Source organism: Notamacropus eugenii, chromosome 1 (assembly GCF_028372415.1).
Source record: "Notamacropus eugenii isolate mMacEug1 chromosome 1, mMacEug1.pri_v2, whole genome shotgun sequence".
In the NCBI taxonomy this organism is placed as follows: Eukaryota; Metazoa; Chordata; class Mammalia; order Diprotodontia; family Macropodidae; genus Notamacropus; species Notamacropus eugenii.
Genome location: NC_092872.1, coordinates 345107692 through 345129104, shown reverse-complemented (window position 1 = coordinate 345129104; position 21413 = coordinate 345107692). Strand labels below are relative to the sequence as shown.

Below are 21413 nucleotides of genomic sequence, written 5' to 3'. Positions count from 1 at the left end.
TTGAAGTCATATCTAGCTTCAAATCCCAACTCTGCTACTTATGTCAAATGCATGTCCTTGGGGGCAAGTAACTTAATTTCTCTGAATCTGTAAATCTTTCCTTTGCAAAAATAAAGGAGTGAGATAAGATGGTTTTTAGGATTTCTTTCAACCTGACCCATCACTCTACCCTGTAATCTACAAATTTCATGAGCCCATCAACTGTGTCTTTATTCAGTTGCTGATAAAAATTTTGAAAATACATGGCCAAGGACAGATCCCTGTAGAATTCTGCCATACTTTTTGTTCAGTTGTTTCAGTTGTATCCAACTCTTTGTGACCCTTTTTAGGGTTTTCTTGGCAAAGATACTGGACTGGCTTGCCATTTCCTTCTTGAGTTCATTGTACAGATGAGGAAACTGAGCAAACAAGGTTAAGTGACTTGCCCAGGCTCCCCCAGCTAGTGTCTGAGGCTGCATTGGAACTCAGGTCTTCCTGACTCCAGGCCCACCACTCTATCCACTGCGCCACCTAGCTGCCAATTAATGTCTAATCTTTGGGTTTAATTACTGAACCAATTATGAATCCATCTAACTGTACTATTATATAACCCACATATTCTTCCATTATGTCCGTGAGAATATTATAAAAGACTTTGTCATGTTTTGCTGAAATGTGAGTTTACTTCAGTTATAATAGTCCCCTAATGTATCAACCTAGTAATCTTGTTTAAAAATAAAATAAGTTAGCATCACTTGCTCTTTTTTCTCTTTTTATGGATACATTTTGTTTTGATACAAAACACTTCCCAACAAACTCCCCATCAACATCGCCTACAAAGTAATTCCCTGAAGATAGTTAAGCAGAACTGCCTAATATAGCATGACTTTGAGGGACCATACACGTCAGTTTCCAGTTGTGTAGCTTGCAGATTGTTAACAGAAAGGAAGGATGTTTGCTGTAAGTCTGATAGTATGTTACCACCACTGCCTGTTATATGTGAGCGGAGCTTTGTTGCCTCTTTATCTTGTCTTTACTTATTTTACTACATTCACATCGCATTCTTTGTTCTGTATCATTTCATGGAAGTCTTCCCATGGTTCTCTGAATTATTCCTATTCATTTTTCTTACAGCCCAGTAACGTTCCACTGTGTACATATACCATAATTGAATCAGGCATTTTTTACTTCGGGAATGTGTATTTTGTTTCCAGATTTGGCTCCTTTTTTTTTTTTTTTTTGCAGATGACAGTGCTGCTATGGAATAGAATAGAATGAAACAGCATTTATTAAAGATATCAAATGCCAAGCACTATGCTAAGCTCTAGTGATACAAATATTAAAAAAAAGTTCATTTCCTCAAAGAGATCGCTTTCAAATTACAGGACGGTTCAAATGACGGGCAAATGCAGTAGACCTGCCCTGCAATGACAGGGCAGAAGGTGAGGTGGCACCTCTTACTGGAAGAAGTGTGCTTGGTTATTCTCTACTCAGCCAAGCAATATGAGCCATATCCTTGATCCTTGATCAACAACTATTAGGAAGGAGATTTGGTCCCAAGGGTGCTAGTGGAGCAGTGTTACCTCCACCGAGGGTAAGGAAAACGTGTGAGGAAGAAATAGCATCCAATCTGGAGGGGTGGCCAGCCCTGGGTGGGAATTGGGGAACAGGGCTTGGAACAGGAAAGGGGAAGTATCCTCAAAATCCTTTACTTCTGGGTCCTGGAGAGCTTGTTGGGCTCTGGGCAGCTCTGGGAAGGCTAGGGGGAAGTTCTCCAGGAGCTTCCCTATGGTGCCCAGTAGACCTGGGTGCTCAGGCCATTGAAAACTTTTGTCTTTTCTTTCTATAAATAAGCTTCTTGTAAGCTCAGTAGTGGGATCTCTAGATTAAAAGTGTATGAATGATTTTATAAACTTTTCTTACATGATTGATTCCAAATTGTTTTCCCCGAATATTGGAACCAGGTCACAGCTCCACCATCACAACCCTTCCAGTAAGAAGTTCTCCTAGCTTTGCTAACTTGAAGGATATAATTTGCACTTCTCTGATTATTTATGATTTTTAATAGTTTTATTGCATGGAAGACAGCTTGTCTTTCCCCCTTTGAAAACTATTTACTGCTATCTTTTTGTCACTTATCTATGAGGCACATAACTTATTCTTGAAGCTATGCTGACTTGTAGTCATCAACACTTCTATTCCTAGATAAATGTTCATGAATTATCCTTTTAATAACACATTCTAAAGCAAGTAGGAAAAATCTTTGTAGCAAATTTCTCTGACAAAAGTCTTATTTCCAAGATATATGGTAAAGTGATTCGAATCTATAAGAATCGGACCATTTGATAAGTGATCAAAGGATATGAACAAGCAGTTTTCACAGGAAGAAATCCATATAAAAAATGTTTCAAATCACTAATAATTAGAGAAACAAAAAATTAAAACAACACTGAGGTTCTATTTCACATCAATTGGATTGGCAAAATTCTCAAAAAAAGAAAATGCTAGAAGGGCTCTAGGAAAAATAGGTTATGTTATTTGCACTGTTGGTAGACAGGTAGCTTGGTCTTCCCATTCTGTAAAGCAATTTGAAACTAAATCCCCAAAGTTACTAAACTACATATCCTTTGACCTAGAGAGACCCCTACTAACCTGTATTCTCAAGAAATCAAAGAACAAGGGAAAGGACCCTTATTGTACAAAAATATTTCTAGGAGCTCTTTTTTTGATGACATAGAGAACTGTAAACTAAGGGGGGGTACATCAATTGGGGGATGGATGAACACATTAAAGTATATGAATGTAGGACTACTATTGTGCTATAAGAAATGATGGAGAGGACAATTTCAGATAAACCTGGGAAGATTTGTATGAACTGAAGCATAGTGAAGAGAACAGAACCAGGAGAAAAATGTATATATAACAACAATGCCAGAGTTTTAAAAATACTTAAGAACTCTAATCAATGCAATGACCAACCATGATTCCAGAGAAACAATGATGAAGCACAGTACCTACCTCCTGATGGAGAAGTGAAGGAATCAGGATGCAGATTGAGGCATATATTTTGGACATAACCAATGGGGGAACTCGTTTTGCTTGATTATGTGTAATTTGTTATAAGGTTTTTATTTTTGTTTTTCCTTTTCCAGTGGGGGAGGGGATAAAGAAAGGAGAGAAAATAAGTTTTTGTTCATTGGGGAAAAAAATAAATTAAAAAGATTCTAGAATTTACCAAGAATAGACTCAAGATCTTTGGTTTATAATTTGAAGACCTTGCTGTCTCCTACTTTTTGAACACTGGACCAACATTTGCCCTCCTTCAGATTTGAGGCACCTCTTTTACTCTCTATGATTTTTAAATGATTGCCAATAGCTGCTTGGCATTGCCCTCACCATGTTTTTCTGCCTTGGTGACTTGACTTGTAATGGGGCTGCTAAGCACTCTCTTACCATTTGTTCACTTATCTTGGGCTTCAATTCCCTTGTGACTATTTTTTATTCTAAACTTCTCAGTCTAAAATTCATTCTTCCTAGTAGAGAAAATAGAAGCAGATCAGAATTGAGTAGTTCTGTGTTCTCTATATCATCTCTTATTTTTATTCTAACTCCAAGGTTCCATCCCTTGTATCTAACATACCTAAAGAAAAATTCCTTTTTGTCATTTTCATATGTATCCTTAATATCATTCACTGATGACTTCTATTCATACTGTGCTTTAGTATTGTTGACACCATCCTTATAGGACCATTTATATTCATGTATATTCATTTTTAATCACACACCCTTGTTTTTCCATAAGTTCTGTGTGTGTCCATTTCATAGTATTCTCTCTTCTTCCTTGTCAGAATAATCTGTTGTATTTTTGGAATTTAATTTCTAGGAATGTCTCATTATTATTGGATGAACTTCTTCAGAATATTAGACCATGTCATGGATGGATTCTAGAGGTACCATTCAGCTGAGGCTACAGGGCTGGTTCCTGACCTATGCCTAGTCATTCTGATTTGGTCAGATTCAGTTCTGGGGAAGCTTGACTTCTCAACTGAGAAAATAGCCTCCTCATTCTCATTGTGGTTGCATGTATTCTTGTGTGTGGTTTGTCCTTCATTCTCCAAGAGGACCATGACATTAGGGAAATGATGACATGACTTGCAGTTGACTTTGATTTGAGTGAGGGAGGACTGTGCAAGGTCACCAACCTCACTTTCTCCTCCAGCACCATCTGGGTCCAGTGACCAGATATTCATCAGGATAACTAGAGACAACTCAGGATGCAATGGGAAACCCTGGCCTTTTTAAGCTAAAGCCTTTTCAAGTTCTCACTTTGAGTGAGGCAATGCCCATTCAGTGAATAGACCTCTTTAAGAAGTGATTCAAGGCATGGGTCCCTTTAGTCCACCTCAGCTACTCTGGTGAAAGTGGCTAATTCTGGCTCTAGCCTAGTCTATACACACATAAAAAAGGAAAAAGTAGCCAATACAGAATATGAATCAGGCATAGAACACATTATTTATTCTCTCAAAGAAAACCATGATAATCATAAGAGAATCCCAGCTTGCCTTAACAGAATGATTTAAATGGGCTTCAATATCTTAACTCATCACTAATTCCTCATCTCCGCCCCACTTTGATCTGCTCACCCTGAAGCTACCTCCTCTTCTGGAGCCCCTTCTCTAATTGGTGAGTTCCTGTCTGAAATAACTATTTGAGGAACTTCCCGTGCCATCCACGCTCACTTTTCTCCTGGCTCTGCTCTTGACTCTTTTGATTGCTTTTACTCATCTTCCATCTGAACCCCTAGCTTTCCAGATCCAACAGATATATGTTGTCTTCCCCTTTACAATGTAAGCTCCCTCAGGATAGGGGGTTGATGGAGTTTGTGTTTGCATTTGGGGGTGGTAATTGTATTCCCAGTGCTTAGCACAGTGTCTGGTTCATAGGAAGTACTTAAAAATGCTTCATCTATCTATTAATCTATCATTTCCAGTCAGCTGTGTGGTTAATATTCAAGCCTCAGTGAGACATAAACCATTCACTACCATTCCAGCCTCCAGACTGCTAATTAGCCAAGTTACATTTCAGCTCGATTGGCACTGTCCAACCAACCAATGGGCTTGACTGCTTCTTTCTGATGCCAACTCTTCCCTGGATGTGCTTATTAAGTTTCTTCCCATTGCTGCTTCAGTGCCAAGGAACAGGAAGACATCAGGGACAGTGAATGTGAAAATATGGAGGCAAGAGTAGCATGAAAAGACTGAGAGTTAGCTGGATTGAAGATTGCATATAAGACAAAAAAAGCATAAGAAGATTGGAAGAATAGGATAAGGGTGGGTTATGAGAAGAGCTTTAAATGCCAAACCAAGGACTTTAATATTTGATCCTGCCTATAGTTTTAGGATAATCACATTATTGGGATTATATCATAATCACAGGGTTGGCATTCCCTAGCCATTCTGTATATATGACCTCTGCCTCCCCAGACAGGCTGAGATAAGGGCATTGATCAGGTTAACAAGTGGTTGACATTTGTTGGGGATAATGATAGCACCTACCTCACAAGGATCAAATGAGATGATCTATGTAAAGGGCTTTGTAAACCTTAAAGCACCATATTAATACCCCCTAACAGAATCATTAATATCATAATACCTTTTGTCTTTCCTACGGCATATCCAACCCAAGCATATAGTTATGCTCACAGGGAGACTAGGCAAACCTCAATGGAATGAATTAATGATAAATTTTCCCTCAGTTAATTTAATAAATAACTTTAAATAATTTAAACTAATAAATAGCTTGCTCAGGAGATGCCCAGAGATTTAAGCCTCCTTCTCTCTCTCTCCCTCTTTCCTTCTCTAAAGTTGCAACATTTTTGCAGTCTACTCATTGAGTCCAGCAGCTGCTTCAGATGAAGAACCTGATCTGGAATTGTTCTTTCTGCCCTTTTCTTGATTCTGCTGGGAGGAGGCAGCAAAACATCTCACTCGACCCACTTTCTGTAGGCACTGACCATGGGGCTCAGAGAAGGAGGGAAGAAGGGGGGAGGGGTAGAAAAACAATGGTGCTGCTGCTATGTCAAGATGTGTGTACAATTCATTGCTTCACACCACTTCATTCATTCATTCAACATTTATTGAATCCTTTAAGCCATTCCCTAAGGCCCTGTGACAGGCAATAAAGCTCACTTTGGGATGTGAGGGATTCATGGAGGCTGAGAAGTACAGGTTGAAATAATCTTAGGAATCCCTGAATGAGACCTAAGCCATTTACCTCTATGGGTGGTATAATTTGTGCCCATTGCTCAAACATGCACACACCAGGTAGATTGTAGACCTGATGCCTCCACTTTCTCACTAGCCATCCTTTCTGCTATCCCTTGCAACTGGACTTTAATCCTCTGTCCTTCCGCCCTAAAGTAGGTTCACTGATGACAGCTCCAGGAAACTGAACTGGGACATCTTCTGTCACCTTGGAACAGTTCAGCCAGGACCTGCCATTGGGTGGAGAGTGGGTGACTATTCCACACTGGGACAAACAATCCCCATGCCTACTCATTCTGCAAAGCTTCCCAAATGACTCACAAGGCTAGGGATACAACCCTATTGACCATGATTCAAAGCAACTAGGCAGGTCAGGCATTTGAGGACTCTACCAACACAAATTATCAATCAGCCTTGAACCTTCTGGTCATCTGTCTTTATCATCAGACCACCCTTTTATTCCACCTAGACCCATCCTTAATGGTTAGCATACTCCTATTCACTCCTACTCTCCCTTATTCCTGTGACAATAGCCTCCAGTTGCCAGAAATTAAACTTTCTCCCCAACCTCAGATGTCCATTCTCATATTCTCATTCCGCTCAACTGTATAACCCCTAAAAAGTCCTACTCCAGACCTACCCACTCCTTCCCCTGTGCCCTCTGGCTCACATAATTTCATTCTACCCCATCTCCTTTTGTCATCCTAGGGGATTTCCACACACATGTTGATGTTTCCTCAAATACTCTAACTTTTCAGTTTCTCAGTTTACTCATTTCCCATCACCTACTCTTCCATTCTACCTCAGCTACTCACAGAGATGGTCATGTCATTGATTTTGACACCATCCACAAGTGTTCCACATCTATATTTAAAGAACTGTTCACTTTCTTTATCTGATGACAATATTTTATGTTTATAAAATAGATAACTTGGGGGTACACTCTCCCCTATACTACCTTGCTCTAAGGGCAGAGTGGACTTGGATGGAGCACAGTTTTCACAAAGCATTAGTCCCACCAAGTTCACATCCAGATGCAGCATAAATTCTGGATGAATCTGGATCTTAAAGATTGTTCCTGAGGGCACCAGTGCTGCTGGGATCAGGGCTACAAAGTCAAGAGTTAGACTTTATTCCAGATACTTGGACTTCTGGGCTTTTGGATGCCCAGGTGGCCAGAAGGTTCATTCTCCTTTCAAAACTCACAAGACTGTAGTTTCCAGGTTATTCTCGTTCACCTAAACAAAAGAACAAATACCAAGCCAGGTTCACAGGGCAAGATGTTGGCCTCAGAGAGAGAGGGTGCAAGACATCTCCCCTTATTCATCATTGTCTCTCAGCGGACATCATCAGTGAAGGAGTCACGTTAAAAGCAGAGGTCCAACCAACTACAACCAAACACAACCTACAGCCAAACCCAGTAGGCTAGCATCTATCATGTGGTTAGCAGAGTAGAATCAATTGCAGAATTAAAATTTCTCCACTTCCACCACATGTCATCATGGCTCTTGTGGAAGCTACTTCTACAAAGAGAGTTGCATCAACAGAGTGTGCTAAGATAATTTGTGCATGCTCATAGTAACTGACTCATTGGTCAGTCCCACATTACACTTCATAGAAAAAAAATGACACCATTCAAGAAGAGTTCCCTCTGTTCCCTTCCTTTTCTTACATCCCTTTGAAACTGTCCCTTACTATCTTCTCCTTCACTGCAGTCTGCTTGCCAAGGCCAACCCCTTTACATATACCCTTGATCCTATCCCCTCCTGTCTCCTACAGCAGACTGCTCCCTTCCCCATCATCAACACTCTTTCAAATATTCACTCTCTTCCTATCTAATGCTCCTTTCCCACTACCTCCTAGCATGCTCATTTAAAAAAAAATCCTCACCAGATTCTATCATGCCCACCAACTGACCTATATCTCATCCCTTTCTCATCTAAAATCTTTGAAAAAGCCTTCTACACTAGATGTCTCCACTTCCTCTCTTCTCACTCTCTTGTTAAACCCTCTGTTAATGTCATTCATGCATATGTGTTTTCAAGTATCCTCTCCATGAAAATGACCTCTGGTGTGTATCTCATCTTGACCTCTTTTCTGAATTCCAGACCCTCAGGGAAAGCTGCAGGGAACAATGAGGTCAGAATATTTAAGTTCAAAGTTCAATTCCCAACCTCTGTCACTCAGTAGCTCTGTGACCCTAAGGAAATTATTTAACCTCCCTGAGCCTGTTTCCTCACCTACAAAATGAGGGGAATTTCTTAAGTCCATTAAGCCTCAGGGTCCCTTTCAGTTCTAAATCTGTGACCTTATGGTCTCTAAGTACCTGTAAATCACGCCTATTTGGATGTCTCATTGGCACTTCAAATTGAACAAGTCCAAAACCAAACTCAGAATCTTCCCCTACCCCAGCCCCGCTGTTCTGACCGACTTCACTTTTTCTGCCAGTCATACCACCATTCACCCAGTCTCCCACATTTGAAACTTTGGAGTTAGCTTTTCCTCTTCCCTCTCTTTCACCTCTCATAATCACAGTCCCTAAATTTTGTTGGTTTCATTGCCAATATTTCTCTTCATCTCTCCATTTAAATGACTTCCACTTTAACATTAGCCTTCATCATCACTGCCTTGACTATTGCAAAAGCCTTCTTGAGATCTTTCTGTTTCCACTTTGTCCTCTTTCCAGTTCATCTTTTATACTGTGGTCAAAATAAACCTTCTTACATACAGGTATGCTCAGGTCACTTGTGTGCTCAAAAATCTTCAGTGGCTCTCTATTTAGTAAAGTTCAAAATCTTTTGCATGGCACTCAAGGCCTTTCATAATCTGGTACCACCTTTTCTTTCCAAGCTTTTAAAAAAATATTATTGTCTTCTCTTCCCTTGGAGAGAGTTGGAAGAAGACCACACATGGCTGTTCTATTAAATTTTTAAAGAAGTAAATAAAAACTTTTTCAATGAACAAAAATCTATTCTCTCTCTCACCACCACCATTTGAAAAAAAAAGAAAATAAAAACAAAATCCTTATAGCAAATATGCATAGTCAAGCAAAAGAAACCCATCCATTTCTTTAAGTCCATCAAGTATCCCTCCATCTTGCACCCTGAGTCCATTACTCTGGAATCATGGCTGGTCATTGCATTGATTAGAATTCTTTAGTCTTTCAAAGTTGTTTATCGTTATAATAGTGTTGTTATTTTATAATTATGACTAATGCTCTGCATTCGTTCATACAAATTCATCATTCTTTGTAGCACAATAGCATTCCATTATATTTATATACCATAATGTGTTCAACCATTCCCCAGCTTGATGAGCAACCCCTTAGTTTCCAATGGCACATTCCACTGCCTCCAGGAGCAAATACAAAATGCTCTGTTTGGCACATAAAGCCCTCTGTAACCTAGCTCCTTCCTACCTTTCCAGTCTTCTTACACCTCACTCCCCAAACACACTTTTAAATCTAGTGACACATCTCCTAGCAGTTCTGCAAACAAGACACTCCCATCTCTTGGCTCCAGGCATTCTCTCTGCTTGTTTATCCTCCCTGGAATGCTCTCCCTCCTTCACTAGATTACTCACCAACCTGGTTTCCTTTAAATCCCAACTAAAATCCCATTTTCTACAGGAAGCCTTTCTCAACTCCCCTTAATTTCAGTGCATTTCCTCTTTTAATTATTTTCTATTTATCCTGTATATAGCTTGCTTTGTATAGATTTGTTGGCACATTATTTATTCCCCTTCTCCCCCATTAGATTATAAGCTCCTTGAGGGCAGGGACTATCTTTTACCTCTTTTTTGTATCCCCAATACTTACCACAGTGTTAATAAGTGGATATATTATTAATATTATTATATATCACATTATATTATAATAATATGTTTTATATATAATGTAATCATATTATGTTATTAATATGTGGACATAATTAAGTGGACATATTAGGCATTTAATAAATGTTTATTAAACTGAATTCTTTGCAACCACAAAAAGAGCTGCTACAGTTTTGTACATATAGGTCCTATTCCTCCTTTTCTCATTTCTTTGGGGTATAGGCCTCATAGCAGTAATCCTGGGTCAAAGTAACTTCTGGGGTATTCTTTTGCTTTGGCAAAAATTTGCATTTTTTGCCAAATTGCTTTCTAGAATGTGGAAGCAATTCACAGCTCCACCAACAGCGCTTTAATGTACCTGATTTCCCACAACCCCTCAGCATTTGTCTTTGTTAGCTTTGTTAATCTGATGGATGTAGGGTAGACCTCAGAGACTCTTTGATTTCCATAACTCTTTTTTTTTTTAACAAATAAATTTATTTTTAGTTTGTAACATCCACTTCCATAAGTTTAAATTTTCTCCTCCTCCTTTCTCTCTCCCCTCCCCAAGACAGCATTCGATCCAGTATAGGCCCCTATATACATTCTTATTAAATATATTTTCACATTAGTCATGTTGTATAGAAGAATTATAACTAATGGGAGGAACCATGAGAAAGAAAAAATGAAACAAAAAAAGAGAGCAAATAATCTGCTTCGCTCTGCATTCAGACTCCATACTTCTTTCTCTGGAAGTGGATGGCCTTTTCCACCATGAGTCTTCTGGAGTTGTTTTAGGTCCAGGCATTGCTGAGAAGAGCTAAGACTATCAAAGTCAGTCATGTCACAGTATGGCTTTTATTATGTACAATTAGAACTCTTTTAAGAAAGGAATCGTGGAATGGTGGAAAGTTTGCTGGATTGGCAGTTATAAAAGACTAGAGTTTGAATCCCTCTCTGCTCCTTATTACCTGTATGACACTGGACAAACCTCTTCTTTATTCCTTAGCCATTCGTTCTGTAAAATTTGGATTCAGTCCAAAGACTGCACTTAAGGATTTAGAGGGCCACCTTGGCCTTAAGGCCACAGCTTCCCCACTCCTACTCTAGGTAAACTAGACTAGTCTTTGCCCTTCTCCCACTTTCCCTCCCCTTATGTAGTTTACCACACTCTTCCCTATTCTTAGAATGCCTTTCCACACTTCCCTTGCCATTGACTTCCTATTTTTCCAACCTAAATGCTATTTACTTTTTTCAGCAAGTCCTAACCAATCAATAGTGAATGCCCTCCTCAGACCTGCCACTTTCTTTTTGTAATTGGAATGCACTTAGCATATGATGTGTGTAATAGCTATTTGCATTTGTGTGTTAAACTCCATCAGATTAAAAGTTTCATGAGAACAGGAACTAGGGCTTATTGTAAGTCCCCCACTAACTAGCACTCTGTGCTGTTGATCGTAGGTCTTCAATAAATTTGTACTGAGTGCATTATATCATTGTTGTTTAGTCATTTTCATTTTTTATGCCTGACTCTGTGAACCCCTTTGGGTTTTCTTGGCAAAGATGTTGGAGTGGTTTGTCATTTCCTTCTCCAGCTCATTTTACAAATGAGGAAATTGAGGCAAACAAGGTTAAGTGACTTGTCACAAAACCAGTAAGTGTGTGAGGACAGATTTGAACCCAGGAATATGAGTCTTCTGGGCTTCAAGCCCAGCGCTATCTACTGTGTCACCTAGTTACCTACTGCATCACATGGTATTGTGTTGATTATATTATACTGTATTCTTCAATACTGAATTGTATTGTATTGCAATGCATTAGTCTATCAAAAAATCCATTGGAAAAAATTTTCATATATTTGATTTGAACACAATTCCTGGGGAAAGGCAACAAGAACAAAAACACGTAAACCTTATAAACAATCCATTCCAATTCAATTCACTAAGCCATTTATCAAGCGCTTGCAGTGAACGAGGCTACCTTGCAAAGCTCTGGGGATACAAAGTCGGAAATGAAACAATCCTCTGCCCTCAATTTGTCAAGCAAAAGTCCTTGTGTGGGACTTCCCTGGTCTGTGGGGCTGAATTACCCACCCACACTTGTGGGCTAAAGCTCTGAGGGTATCACTGACCAGCAAGGGAGTGGGTAGAACCTACTGAGAAGCTGATGTTTGAGGAGATAAGAAAGAAAAATGAGTAATGACACAGCTGGGATTTATGTCACTTGGGAGATGAAAGAAAATACCCTTGATTTTATCAATTCCACCCTATGGGATTCTTTATTAATCACCTCTTTAGTACCTTCCATAAAAGTCCTAATCTGATGCCTCATTGTGGCATGAAGGTGAACCAGGGTCGTGGAAGGTCAGCAGAAGTTCTGATAGTCTGCCGGTAGTGGAGAGGCTTCAGTGTCTGTCCCAATGTACTGTCTAAAGATATTAGCCCAGCTATATATGAAACAGGGCAGCTAGGTGGCACAGTGGGTAGTGCACTGGGCCTGGAGTCAGGAAAATCTGAGTTCAAATCTGGCCTCAGACACTTTACTAGCTGTGTGGCCCTGGGCAAGTCACCTAAGCCCATTTGCCTCATTTTCTCATCTGTAAAATGGGGACACACAGGACAAAGAAATGGCAAACCACTCCACAGTCTCTTTGCTCAGAAAACACCATGGACAAGTCCACGAGGTCACAAAGAATCAGACATGACTGAACAACTGGACAATAAAGTGTGCAGCATACTAAGCCGCAGTATTCGTAAAAGCGCTTAGCACACAGTAGGTGCTATATAAATGCTTATTTCCTTCTCTCCTCCCGTAAGTAAAGAACAGCTCAGCACCAGTAGTTTGGCTAGTGACCAATAATATGGTTGAACATTTTTGCGTAAAATAAAACCAGAAGATCTAAGGAATTTCCAACTAAATGGTGAGAAAGTTCACAGGTTGCCCTGGAAAAATCAAATAATGCACAGGTATCAAATGATTAAAACATCACAGGCAAAAGAAGGCAATTGAGAGGACCTCAATAACTAATATTTCCTATGCCTACTTTCTCATTTCTATTAAGTTTTTAAGAGAATGGGTCTTCAGGATGGGAGGAATTTGGAAAGGGAGAGAGGACTGGGGTGACCGGGGAATTTTGTGAACTTCAGATTTAAAGTAGCCCTCCAGTTATAGATAATAAGTGCATCAGGGCATATTTCTGGGGATGAGGTTTTGCAGGATGGAGAAAAGGTAGCAGTAGTATAGGAGTTTCACATACTGGGGGAATCTAATCGAAAGAACAATTTCCTTTTATCAATTTGGCAAGCTCTCCAGAGAGCTGGCATTTCTAGAGCCAGTTGAGGGGAGAGAAGCATATTAATCAGCTTTTGGAGGCAGAGGATTCCAGGTTGGTTTGTTTTCTGGTTCATATTTCCCTGAAGCCTTTTGCATGTAGTAGTGGTGGTTGTTTGTCCTTCATTTTCAAAGAGGACCGATGACATCACAAATTGGTCTGGACGCTTGCACAGACTGGATTTAAAGTGCAGCAGAGTGGTATGAAGTTGGCAGTCTCACTCTCTCTTTCAGTCATCAAAATCCAAGTGACAAGACAAACATCAGGATGGGATGGCTTGTTATGGCCCAGGATGCCGTGGCTGACCTTGGTGTCTTACCAAGGTCTAAGCTCTTCACAGCACCTACTTCAGCCGTCCTTATGGTGGCCGCTGGAACAAATTTGTTCTCATTTGCCCATTCTGCTGCGGGGAGTCCTCCTGTGCTTGGGATAGACACCTTCCTAACTCACCAACAGTTACCCTCAACCTCTCTATTTGAGAGGGTGTGAACTCTGCACATGCTATATATAGCTTCCTGGAGTCACAGGTGAGAGTTGAATGCCAGGTGGACATTAAAGGTAGATGAGCAGCCCTGAAAAGGCCTCGGTAAGCCCTCACACCAGAGGTGCTAGTCCTCTTTGAACATCCATACAGCCCACAGAGTAGTTACACACAGTAGGTGCTTAATAAATGTTTGAATTACCAATGGTGATGTTTGGAAAAAAATGGGATAAGAGCTATCATTCAGTTAATGGATGATTGGAAAAGGAGGGCCAGTCAAGCTGCAAGAATAAAGGAAGATAGACAGATAGACGGACAACCTGAGGTCTTTACAGGTACCTATGGAATGTTAAATAACAAAGAGAAGGAACTTCAACGCATTGGATGGATCATTTATTTATTTGTCTGTTTATTGATTGAGACAATCCAGGTTACGACTTGCCCTGGGTCACACAGCCAGTGTTTTGAGGCTGCATTTGAACTCAGGTCCTCCTGACTCTAGGGCTGGTGCTCTATCCAGGGTGAAGCCTTCATTGGAAATTTATTGGAGGATATGGACAAGAATCTCAGGATGTGAGTCAGAAGGGAGCTCAGAAGATTTCTAGTCAAATACCCAGAAACCCTTTTACAACATTCCCAACAAGTGGTCATCTGTCTACAATGCCAGGATGATGAGTTTTTGGTTTTATTTTTAATCACAGAGACGATAGGGTTAAGGGGCAGAGCACAATGAAGGTGCTTGGCATGTACAGACCTACTCCTTAGGGAGATTATTCTGGGAGTTGTATGGAAAATGAGCTGAATAAGGAGAGACAGGAACCAGAGGCAAAGATGAGCAGTCTACTACAATTATTCTGGCAATAAATAGGGACTGGTATGGTATCCCTTGAGGAGAAGAGTCTGGATTTGAAATAATGTGGAATTTGAATTTGCAGGACTTAATGAGTGGATACAAAAAAAAAAAAAAAAAAGAAAGATGACGCTCGGGTTATAAACCTGAGTGACTAGGAGGACAGTGGGCCTTGTAGTAATAGGAAAATTTGGAGAAGGGGCAGGTTTGGGGTGGGGAGAGAGGAAATAAAAAGAACGAATTTGCACATTGAGTTTGAGATGTTAGTGGATGTCGAGTGAAGATGTCCAGGAGGCAATTGATGATGCAATATTAAGAGTTCTGGAAAGAAACTGGGTGTGCATATGTAGTTTCTCAGGCCATACATATAGGGATAACTGATCCCATAGGAGGGGGCTGGATCACTTAGGGGATATGAGATGAAGGCAGAGCTATGGGTAACCCTTCTGCTTAGGGGCTTAGAGATGTGTCATTGCAGATAAGCTGAAAATAACGAACTAGTCAGCTGTGAAGAAGAAAAACCAGGAATGCGATAGAAGTCAAAGGAAAAGGGAATATTAAGGAGTGTGGTTACATCTACTCCATTCACGGCCCACTGGTTTGGAATCTCCGTCCTATATTTATCAGCCTTGTTTTCATAGTATGAATGCTGTTAGATTTGATCAGTTCTTACAAAAAATTTTAATTAAGAACATTTTTAAAAATATAGTGTGTACAAGTGGGAAGTTCACGTTATTTTGGTTTCTTTTTACCATATTTTGTAATAACATATTTGTAATGTGTACACAAACCTATTCCTCTTTTATCCTTGAGGTATGTCATTCCACCCCTGAGAGAAATATCAATCCAGGATGCCAGGTAATCACAGAGCCCGGATTTTACCTTCAGCCTGGGTATTCAGGAATGAAAGCATTATAAGACTCCAGTCTAGTTATGACTCTGTGGTACAGTTATGTCTGAAATGTACATCCAGACTACTGACTCAGAAACCTGGCTGGCAGATAAATGGAAGTCCCCACTGAAGACTTCTAACCACACCACCTCTACCCAACACGTCCCCATGTCACCAGGCCAAGGACTTTGCTACTACTAGGCCTAGTGTGTGCAGAAATGCTGTACCCACGCCAGGAAGCAAATGTCAGAAAGCTTAATTCTCTGCCCCCTCCATCCACTCAGGAAATCTAGGTCAGCAGCACTTGGAAAGTGTTTTCTCTCAAAACCAGAAATAGGGAAGTTAGGAAAGAAGGGTAGCTTTTGGGATAAAGAGGAATTCCATTTTGGAAATGTTTAATTTTAGACGTTTCTAAGATATCTAACTAGAAAGGTCCATTGGTGTTGGTGATGTGAGACTGGAGCTGAGGAGAGAAAAGGGCTAGATATAGAATCTGATTCATGATCATCATAATAGCTTGCATTTATATACAACTTCAAGGTTTACAAACATGACCTCATTTGACAGAATGTAAGCACTTTAAGACCAAGCAGTTACACTTCTTCTCTTGGTATCTCTCAGTACTCAGCACAATGCTTGGCACACAGTATTTAACAAATGTTTGCTGAATAATACAACCCTGTGTTTAACAAATGTTTGCTGAATAATACGACCCTGTGAGATAAGTGCTACCGTTATCCCTGTATTAGAGATGAGGAAGCCAAGTACCAGAGTGGTTGCCCTTATCAAATAGCTGGTGAATATATGAGCTAGGATTCAAACTCAGGTCTTCCTGACTCCAGGTTCATCACTCTATCCTTTATGCTATGAATGCCTCTCATTTGCAACTAAACCTAGAGGACCTTAAGAGATCACTGAGGGGTTGGAGAGAAAACAAAAGGGCACAGAACAGAACAGTGGGGTCCCATCCTTGGTTAGGGTGATGATCTAGAAAAAGAGACTGAGGAGCTGCTACACTGCTAGGAAAACCAAGTGAGAGTCCTGGCCCGAATATAACAGGTTAAGAAGGACGAGGCCTGGGATGTGTTGGTTTTCCTCGGTCCACAGCACCACCCAGATCAACAGGCCAGAAATGTGGCCGCTTTACTGCAGTGGAGGTGTAGGGGGTGTAGGTGGTGAGGGTGTTGCTGTCTTTGAGACTTGATTTTGCAGGTGTGAGAAGCTGCCAGTAAACTGCCTCAGAAATGAAAATCCTCCCACAGATATTGCTTCTAGGAATTTTTTTTAACAACCAAGTGATGAATTAAAAGTTCAAAATGATGGCATTTTCTTTAAATGAAGTAATTTCCTCCTGTCAAAGAATATACTGGCTACAGAATTAACCCAAAAGATGCTTAATGGGTAGCTGCTGCCCCAATCCCTCTAACAGCAGAGGAAATCTTATAGGATCATAGAGAGACTGAAGGCATTTCAGAGGCCACCCAGTCTAACCTTCTCATTTTGCAGAGGAAACTGAGGCCCAGGCAAGTTAAAGGACCTTGAGCACAAGGACTTATCACACAGGTGATAAGTATCAGAGGCAGAATTTCAGCCTCAATCTCTACTTAGGTCAGAACTTCTACCGTATCATCTTGCTGGGCATCTTGGAGTTGGGTTCACAAGTGAGGTGAATCTGGTAGGGACCTGCACGTCAACTTCTGACAACTGGCCCCAAATACCCTTCTTAAAAGGGTTTTGATGTTAGTCCTCTCCCCAGCTATTATTACTGTGTTTGTTCTATAACCAGCTTCATGTTTTTCCAAAGAGAAAGGGATGAAAAGATTAAGGCACGCCTCTTCAACATTTCTAACTCCTGGTCAAGAAATAAGGCTGCCTACAGGTAATCTGTTCAATTGAACAAGTATTCAGTAAGTACCTACCATATGGAGAATACTGTGATGGGCACTGGGAAGATAAGAAGCGACACTTGAGTTGGGTTTTAAAGGATGGGTGGAAATTAAATAAGAAATTAGAAGGTAAAGATGGATAAGAATCTTGTCTTTGCTCTTGTGTGACTCAGGGAGAGTCACTTGATCTTTTCGGTTTTGTTTCCTCATCCATAAAATGAGGGAATTAAGATATCTCCCAACTCTAAGTTGTATACATAGGCTCGTTGCTTAAATTACCCAACATTAATCATCCTCACCTTTTACTACAACAATCAAATTTGCACATTTCTCCTAGAGACACCTCTAATGGTCTAATGAGGCTGGGGTTGATTTTGATAGCAGCTAGAAGGGGGAAATTCAAGCCCCTTGAGGATACTTTAATTTTGATCTAGCAGACCAGTTTCTTAACCTTTTTTGGTACTGGGTGAGGCCTATGAACCCTTCTCAGAATGTTTTTAAATACATAAAATACATAGGATTACAAAGGAAATGAATTGTATTAAAATGCGATTATCAAATTATTAAAAAAAAAAAATTCACTGACCCCAAGTTAACAAGCCCTGCACCAGTCTCTGGGTAGTGTTTTCTAAATAACACATCTTGGTTATTTCCTGCCACGTAGTAATTAGCAGTGGGGGGTAGCTGAAGTGCCCATAATAGTTCTTCCTCTGGTTTTCACTTTAAGTGAAGAGGAAATGCATCTTAATCAGTTGGAATCAACTAATGAAGTTACATTTTTGATAGTGTTAAATTATATAATTTTAGCTGCCCAGGACTATTCTGGTGTACTAAATAAACTATTGCTGATCTTGACTACAAGTTAGGTACCTCCCTGGGGGAAGTGCTTTTCTGGGGTAACACAGGGTATACAGGATGGTTTTTACTTCCTGCCAAGAACAATGCAATTCTCCTCTGGGTCTCTTTAAACCCCCCCATTTGGGAGCTATACATATACATGCAGACAACAGACACATACCTGAAAGAGCACAGAGACTCCCAGTTCAGAAAACAGTTCAACAAATTTGCAACAAACTCCACAGTACTTGATTGTTTTCAAAGCACTTCCTCACATAATGATTTCAATTCAAGAAACCAACACCAAGAGAGGTGAGCAGGACAGAGACTTCAGAACTCCCACATTTCTCATGAGGAAACTGAGACTCAGAGAGTGGAAGGGACTTAGCTATCACACAGAAAGTTACTAGCCGAGTTGGGACTAGAAGCTCCCAGGGGATGGCTTTATCCTACACTCTACTGGGCACATATTACAGGACCTCTTACCTACCAGAGAAAACACTCGAATGTCTAAAATCCCAGTGAGGCATTTACAAAATTAGGAAACAAGACAAATGCCACTTAAAATTAAACTTGTCATTTTTATTAACACTCAAAGCACACAGAAATGTTCAGAAGCTCAGGCCTGGGCTGCTTGAGACAACTGCTAAGTTTGCCTCCAAATACAGGGTTTCTATCTTAGACACACTGTCAAAGGGAGAGCTACTTAGAAAGACTTTAATGAACATAAGAGCCCAGGGAGCTGATGCTACATCTGATTATCTCTGAGCACTGGTCGATATTCTTTCTAATCCTGTAGAATTTCTCCACGTACTCAGAACGACCCAAAAGTTCCACAAAGTCTTCGTCATGGGTGATCACAAGAAGCTGGAAATTGCGCTGCTGGGAACGACTTTTTATTATTCTGGAACAAAATATTTACAACATGTTACTGAAGGTACAAAATCCTTTCTCCACAGCATGTACTGCATCTCCAGGAAGACTCTTTCCTGCTGTGCCAAGTCAGTAATGATGCTCCCCTCAGACCTTTCATGGCCTTTCGTGGGAACCTCATTCTGCTACTAGAAGGTGACCTCTTTGAGGTCAGGGATCAAATAGTAAGACCCTGAATAAATATTTGTCACATTGTAAAGATCTGAGCAAAAACAGGCTGTCTTCTGTGTTGTTCACAAAGGGTACTAGCAGTGTGAATAATGACTACGTTTTCCCAACTAGTGTCTCTCAGTCTCTCCTGTTGGAAAGAAAGATGGGGGCTTCAGGCTTACCCATCTCACCCAGCCAGGTAAAAGCTGAGATGAGCAGAAGGGATGAAGAAAAGCCTTAAGTTACATTATGAAGGCTTTGTTTTTTATAGTTCATTTTACAACACAGGAAACTGAGGCCTAGAGGAGTTAGGTGAGTTGTCCAAGGTCACAGATGTCTAAGGGGCAGGACCAAGATATAAACCCAGGTCTCCTAACTTCAAATCCATCTTTTTACTAAGTCACACTGCTTCAAAAATCTGCCAGCTCCACTTGAATTCCAATTGTCCACAAGGAAGTGGAGTTACTTAGGCATGAACTCCAACAGTTCTGGCCCAGACATTTGTAATCATTCTGAAGAGGTTAGGAGGAAGGAAAAGAGATATTTAAATACTCAGCTTCATTTAACTCATAGCTTGGTCTCACTCTCCTTGCTTTGGGAATTTCCCAGACCTGTCTGCTTGTCTTCTTTGGTGATGTTAAAAACAAAATTACAGATGATGGATGGGGGAAGAACACGAGCTGTCCCCAAAGTTTTCTTAGGAGTTGGGCCTACTTAGAAATGAGTCCCAACCAGTTATCAGATGCATCATTGCTATGACACACAGAAGCTAGGTGAGTGGGCGGGTTGGGAAAATTTTTGTATTTCTTGTGGGGAGAAGCTGAACACATAGGTTAAGAAGCTTGCTTGGGTTTAGTGGGGCAACATGAAGTTTCAGAAAAATGATAACCCATGTCACACATAGGGATTTGAGTGGTGGCTGTCTTAATCTGGAACACTGCACCCAAACACAGCCATCATAAAAGATGACAAATAGTGAGAGGATGGGGAAAATTCTATCCAAGACTATTAAACTTGGAAGCACATCAACTGTCTTACTCTGTATGTCCCTAGAACATGGAAATAGGCTAAGAGGAGATGCCTTGTCAAACGTACAACATCACTCTTAGGAGAAGTGCAGGCAAGAACAATGACTGCCTTTAGAGATGTGTGTATTTCTAAAATACACATGAACAATATACTCAGTATACATATGAATATATGAAAAACAAGTTCAGCTCTCACTCGTCACAACATAAATGACAAAAATGGAAAAAATTTCGTAATCTCTACCTAACATTACTATTTAAAGTTATGCTTCCTCTGAAGCTGTGGCTGTCCACCTGACAGACCACTTGATGCCATAAATCATGTCTCCCCTACCATCCTCTTAATTTTGCTCCCACACCCACTACCCTAACCCATCTCACCTGGAGGAGCATCAGAGCCCCCTAACAGTGTCTCTGCCCTTCAGCCCTAATTCACACCCATCTCTCTCACTATTGCTGTCCCCACCTCCAGCCTCAGAACAGGTGGGCTTTCCTCATCTCCCCCACTGATGGCCAATCACTCTCACCCTCCTGGATTCTCCTTGTAGGGATAGAACTAAGGACTAGACCTGTGATTTCAAGAAAACAGGGAAGTCCTTGATAAGGAAACTCCCCCTACCGCTGGTAGGGCAGCCTTTTAGATGTAAACGATAGTTGCAGTTACCCAGAGCACTGAGAGGCAAAACAATTTGCCCAGCCAGGGTCATTCAGCCTCTACATGTTAGAGGCAAGACTTGAGCCGAGGTCTTCCTTGTGGCTCTGAGGTCACCTCTCTACCCACTATGCCATGCTGCCTCTCATTTCCTTGTACTATACTGGTTTGTGCTTATGTTGCATTCCCCCAGTGGAATGTTGATATAAGAAGAGAACTGAGGACAGAGAGAGCAGAGCACCTTGCGTGTAACAGGGGTTTGATCTGAGGATGGGGTCAGGGTAGAGAAGATGAGCAAATTGTGGAATAAACCCGTTC

At 40.7% G+C, this 21413-nt stretch overlaps 1 protein-coding gene across 5 annotated transcripts in view; it reads right to left on the bottom strand.

Moving 5' to 3' along the window:
• Positions 1–18893: 18893 nt before the first annotated feature.
• Positions 18894–21413, bottom strand: part of RAD50 (RAD50 double strand break repair protein) — a 76636-nt gene continuing 74116 nt past the window's right edge. For all 5 annotated transcript variants that reach the window (XM_072630003.1, XM_072630001.1, XM_072630005.1 and 2 more), the window contains exon 26: positions 18894–19236. In XM_072630003.1, coding sequence (XP_072486104.1) covers positions 19050–19236 — 187 coding nt within the window. In that variant the 3' untranslated portion in view covers positions 18894–19049. The remainder of the gene's footprint in view (positions 19237–21413) is intronic.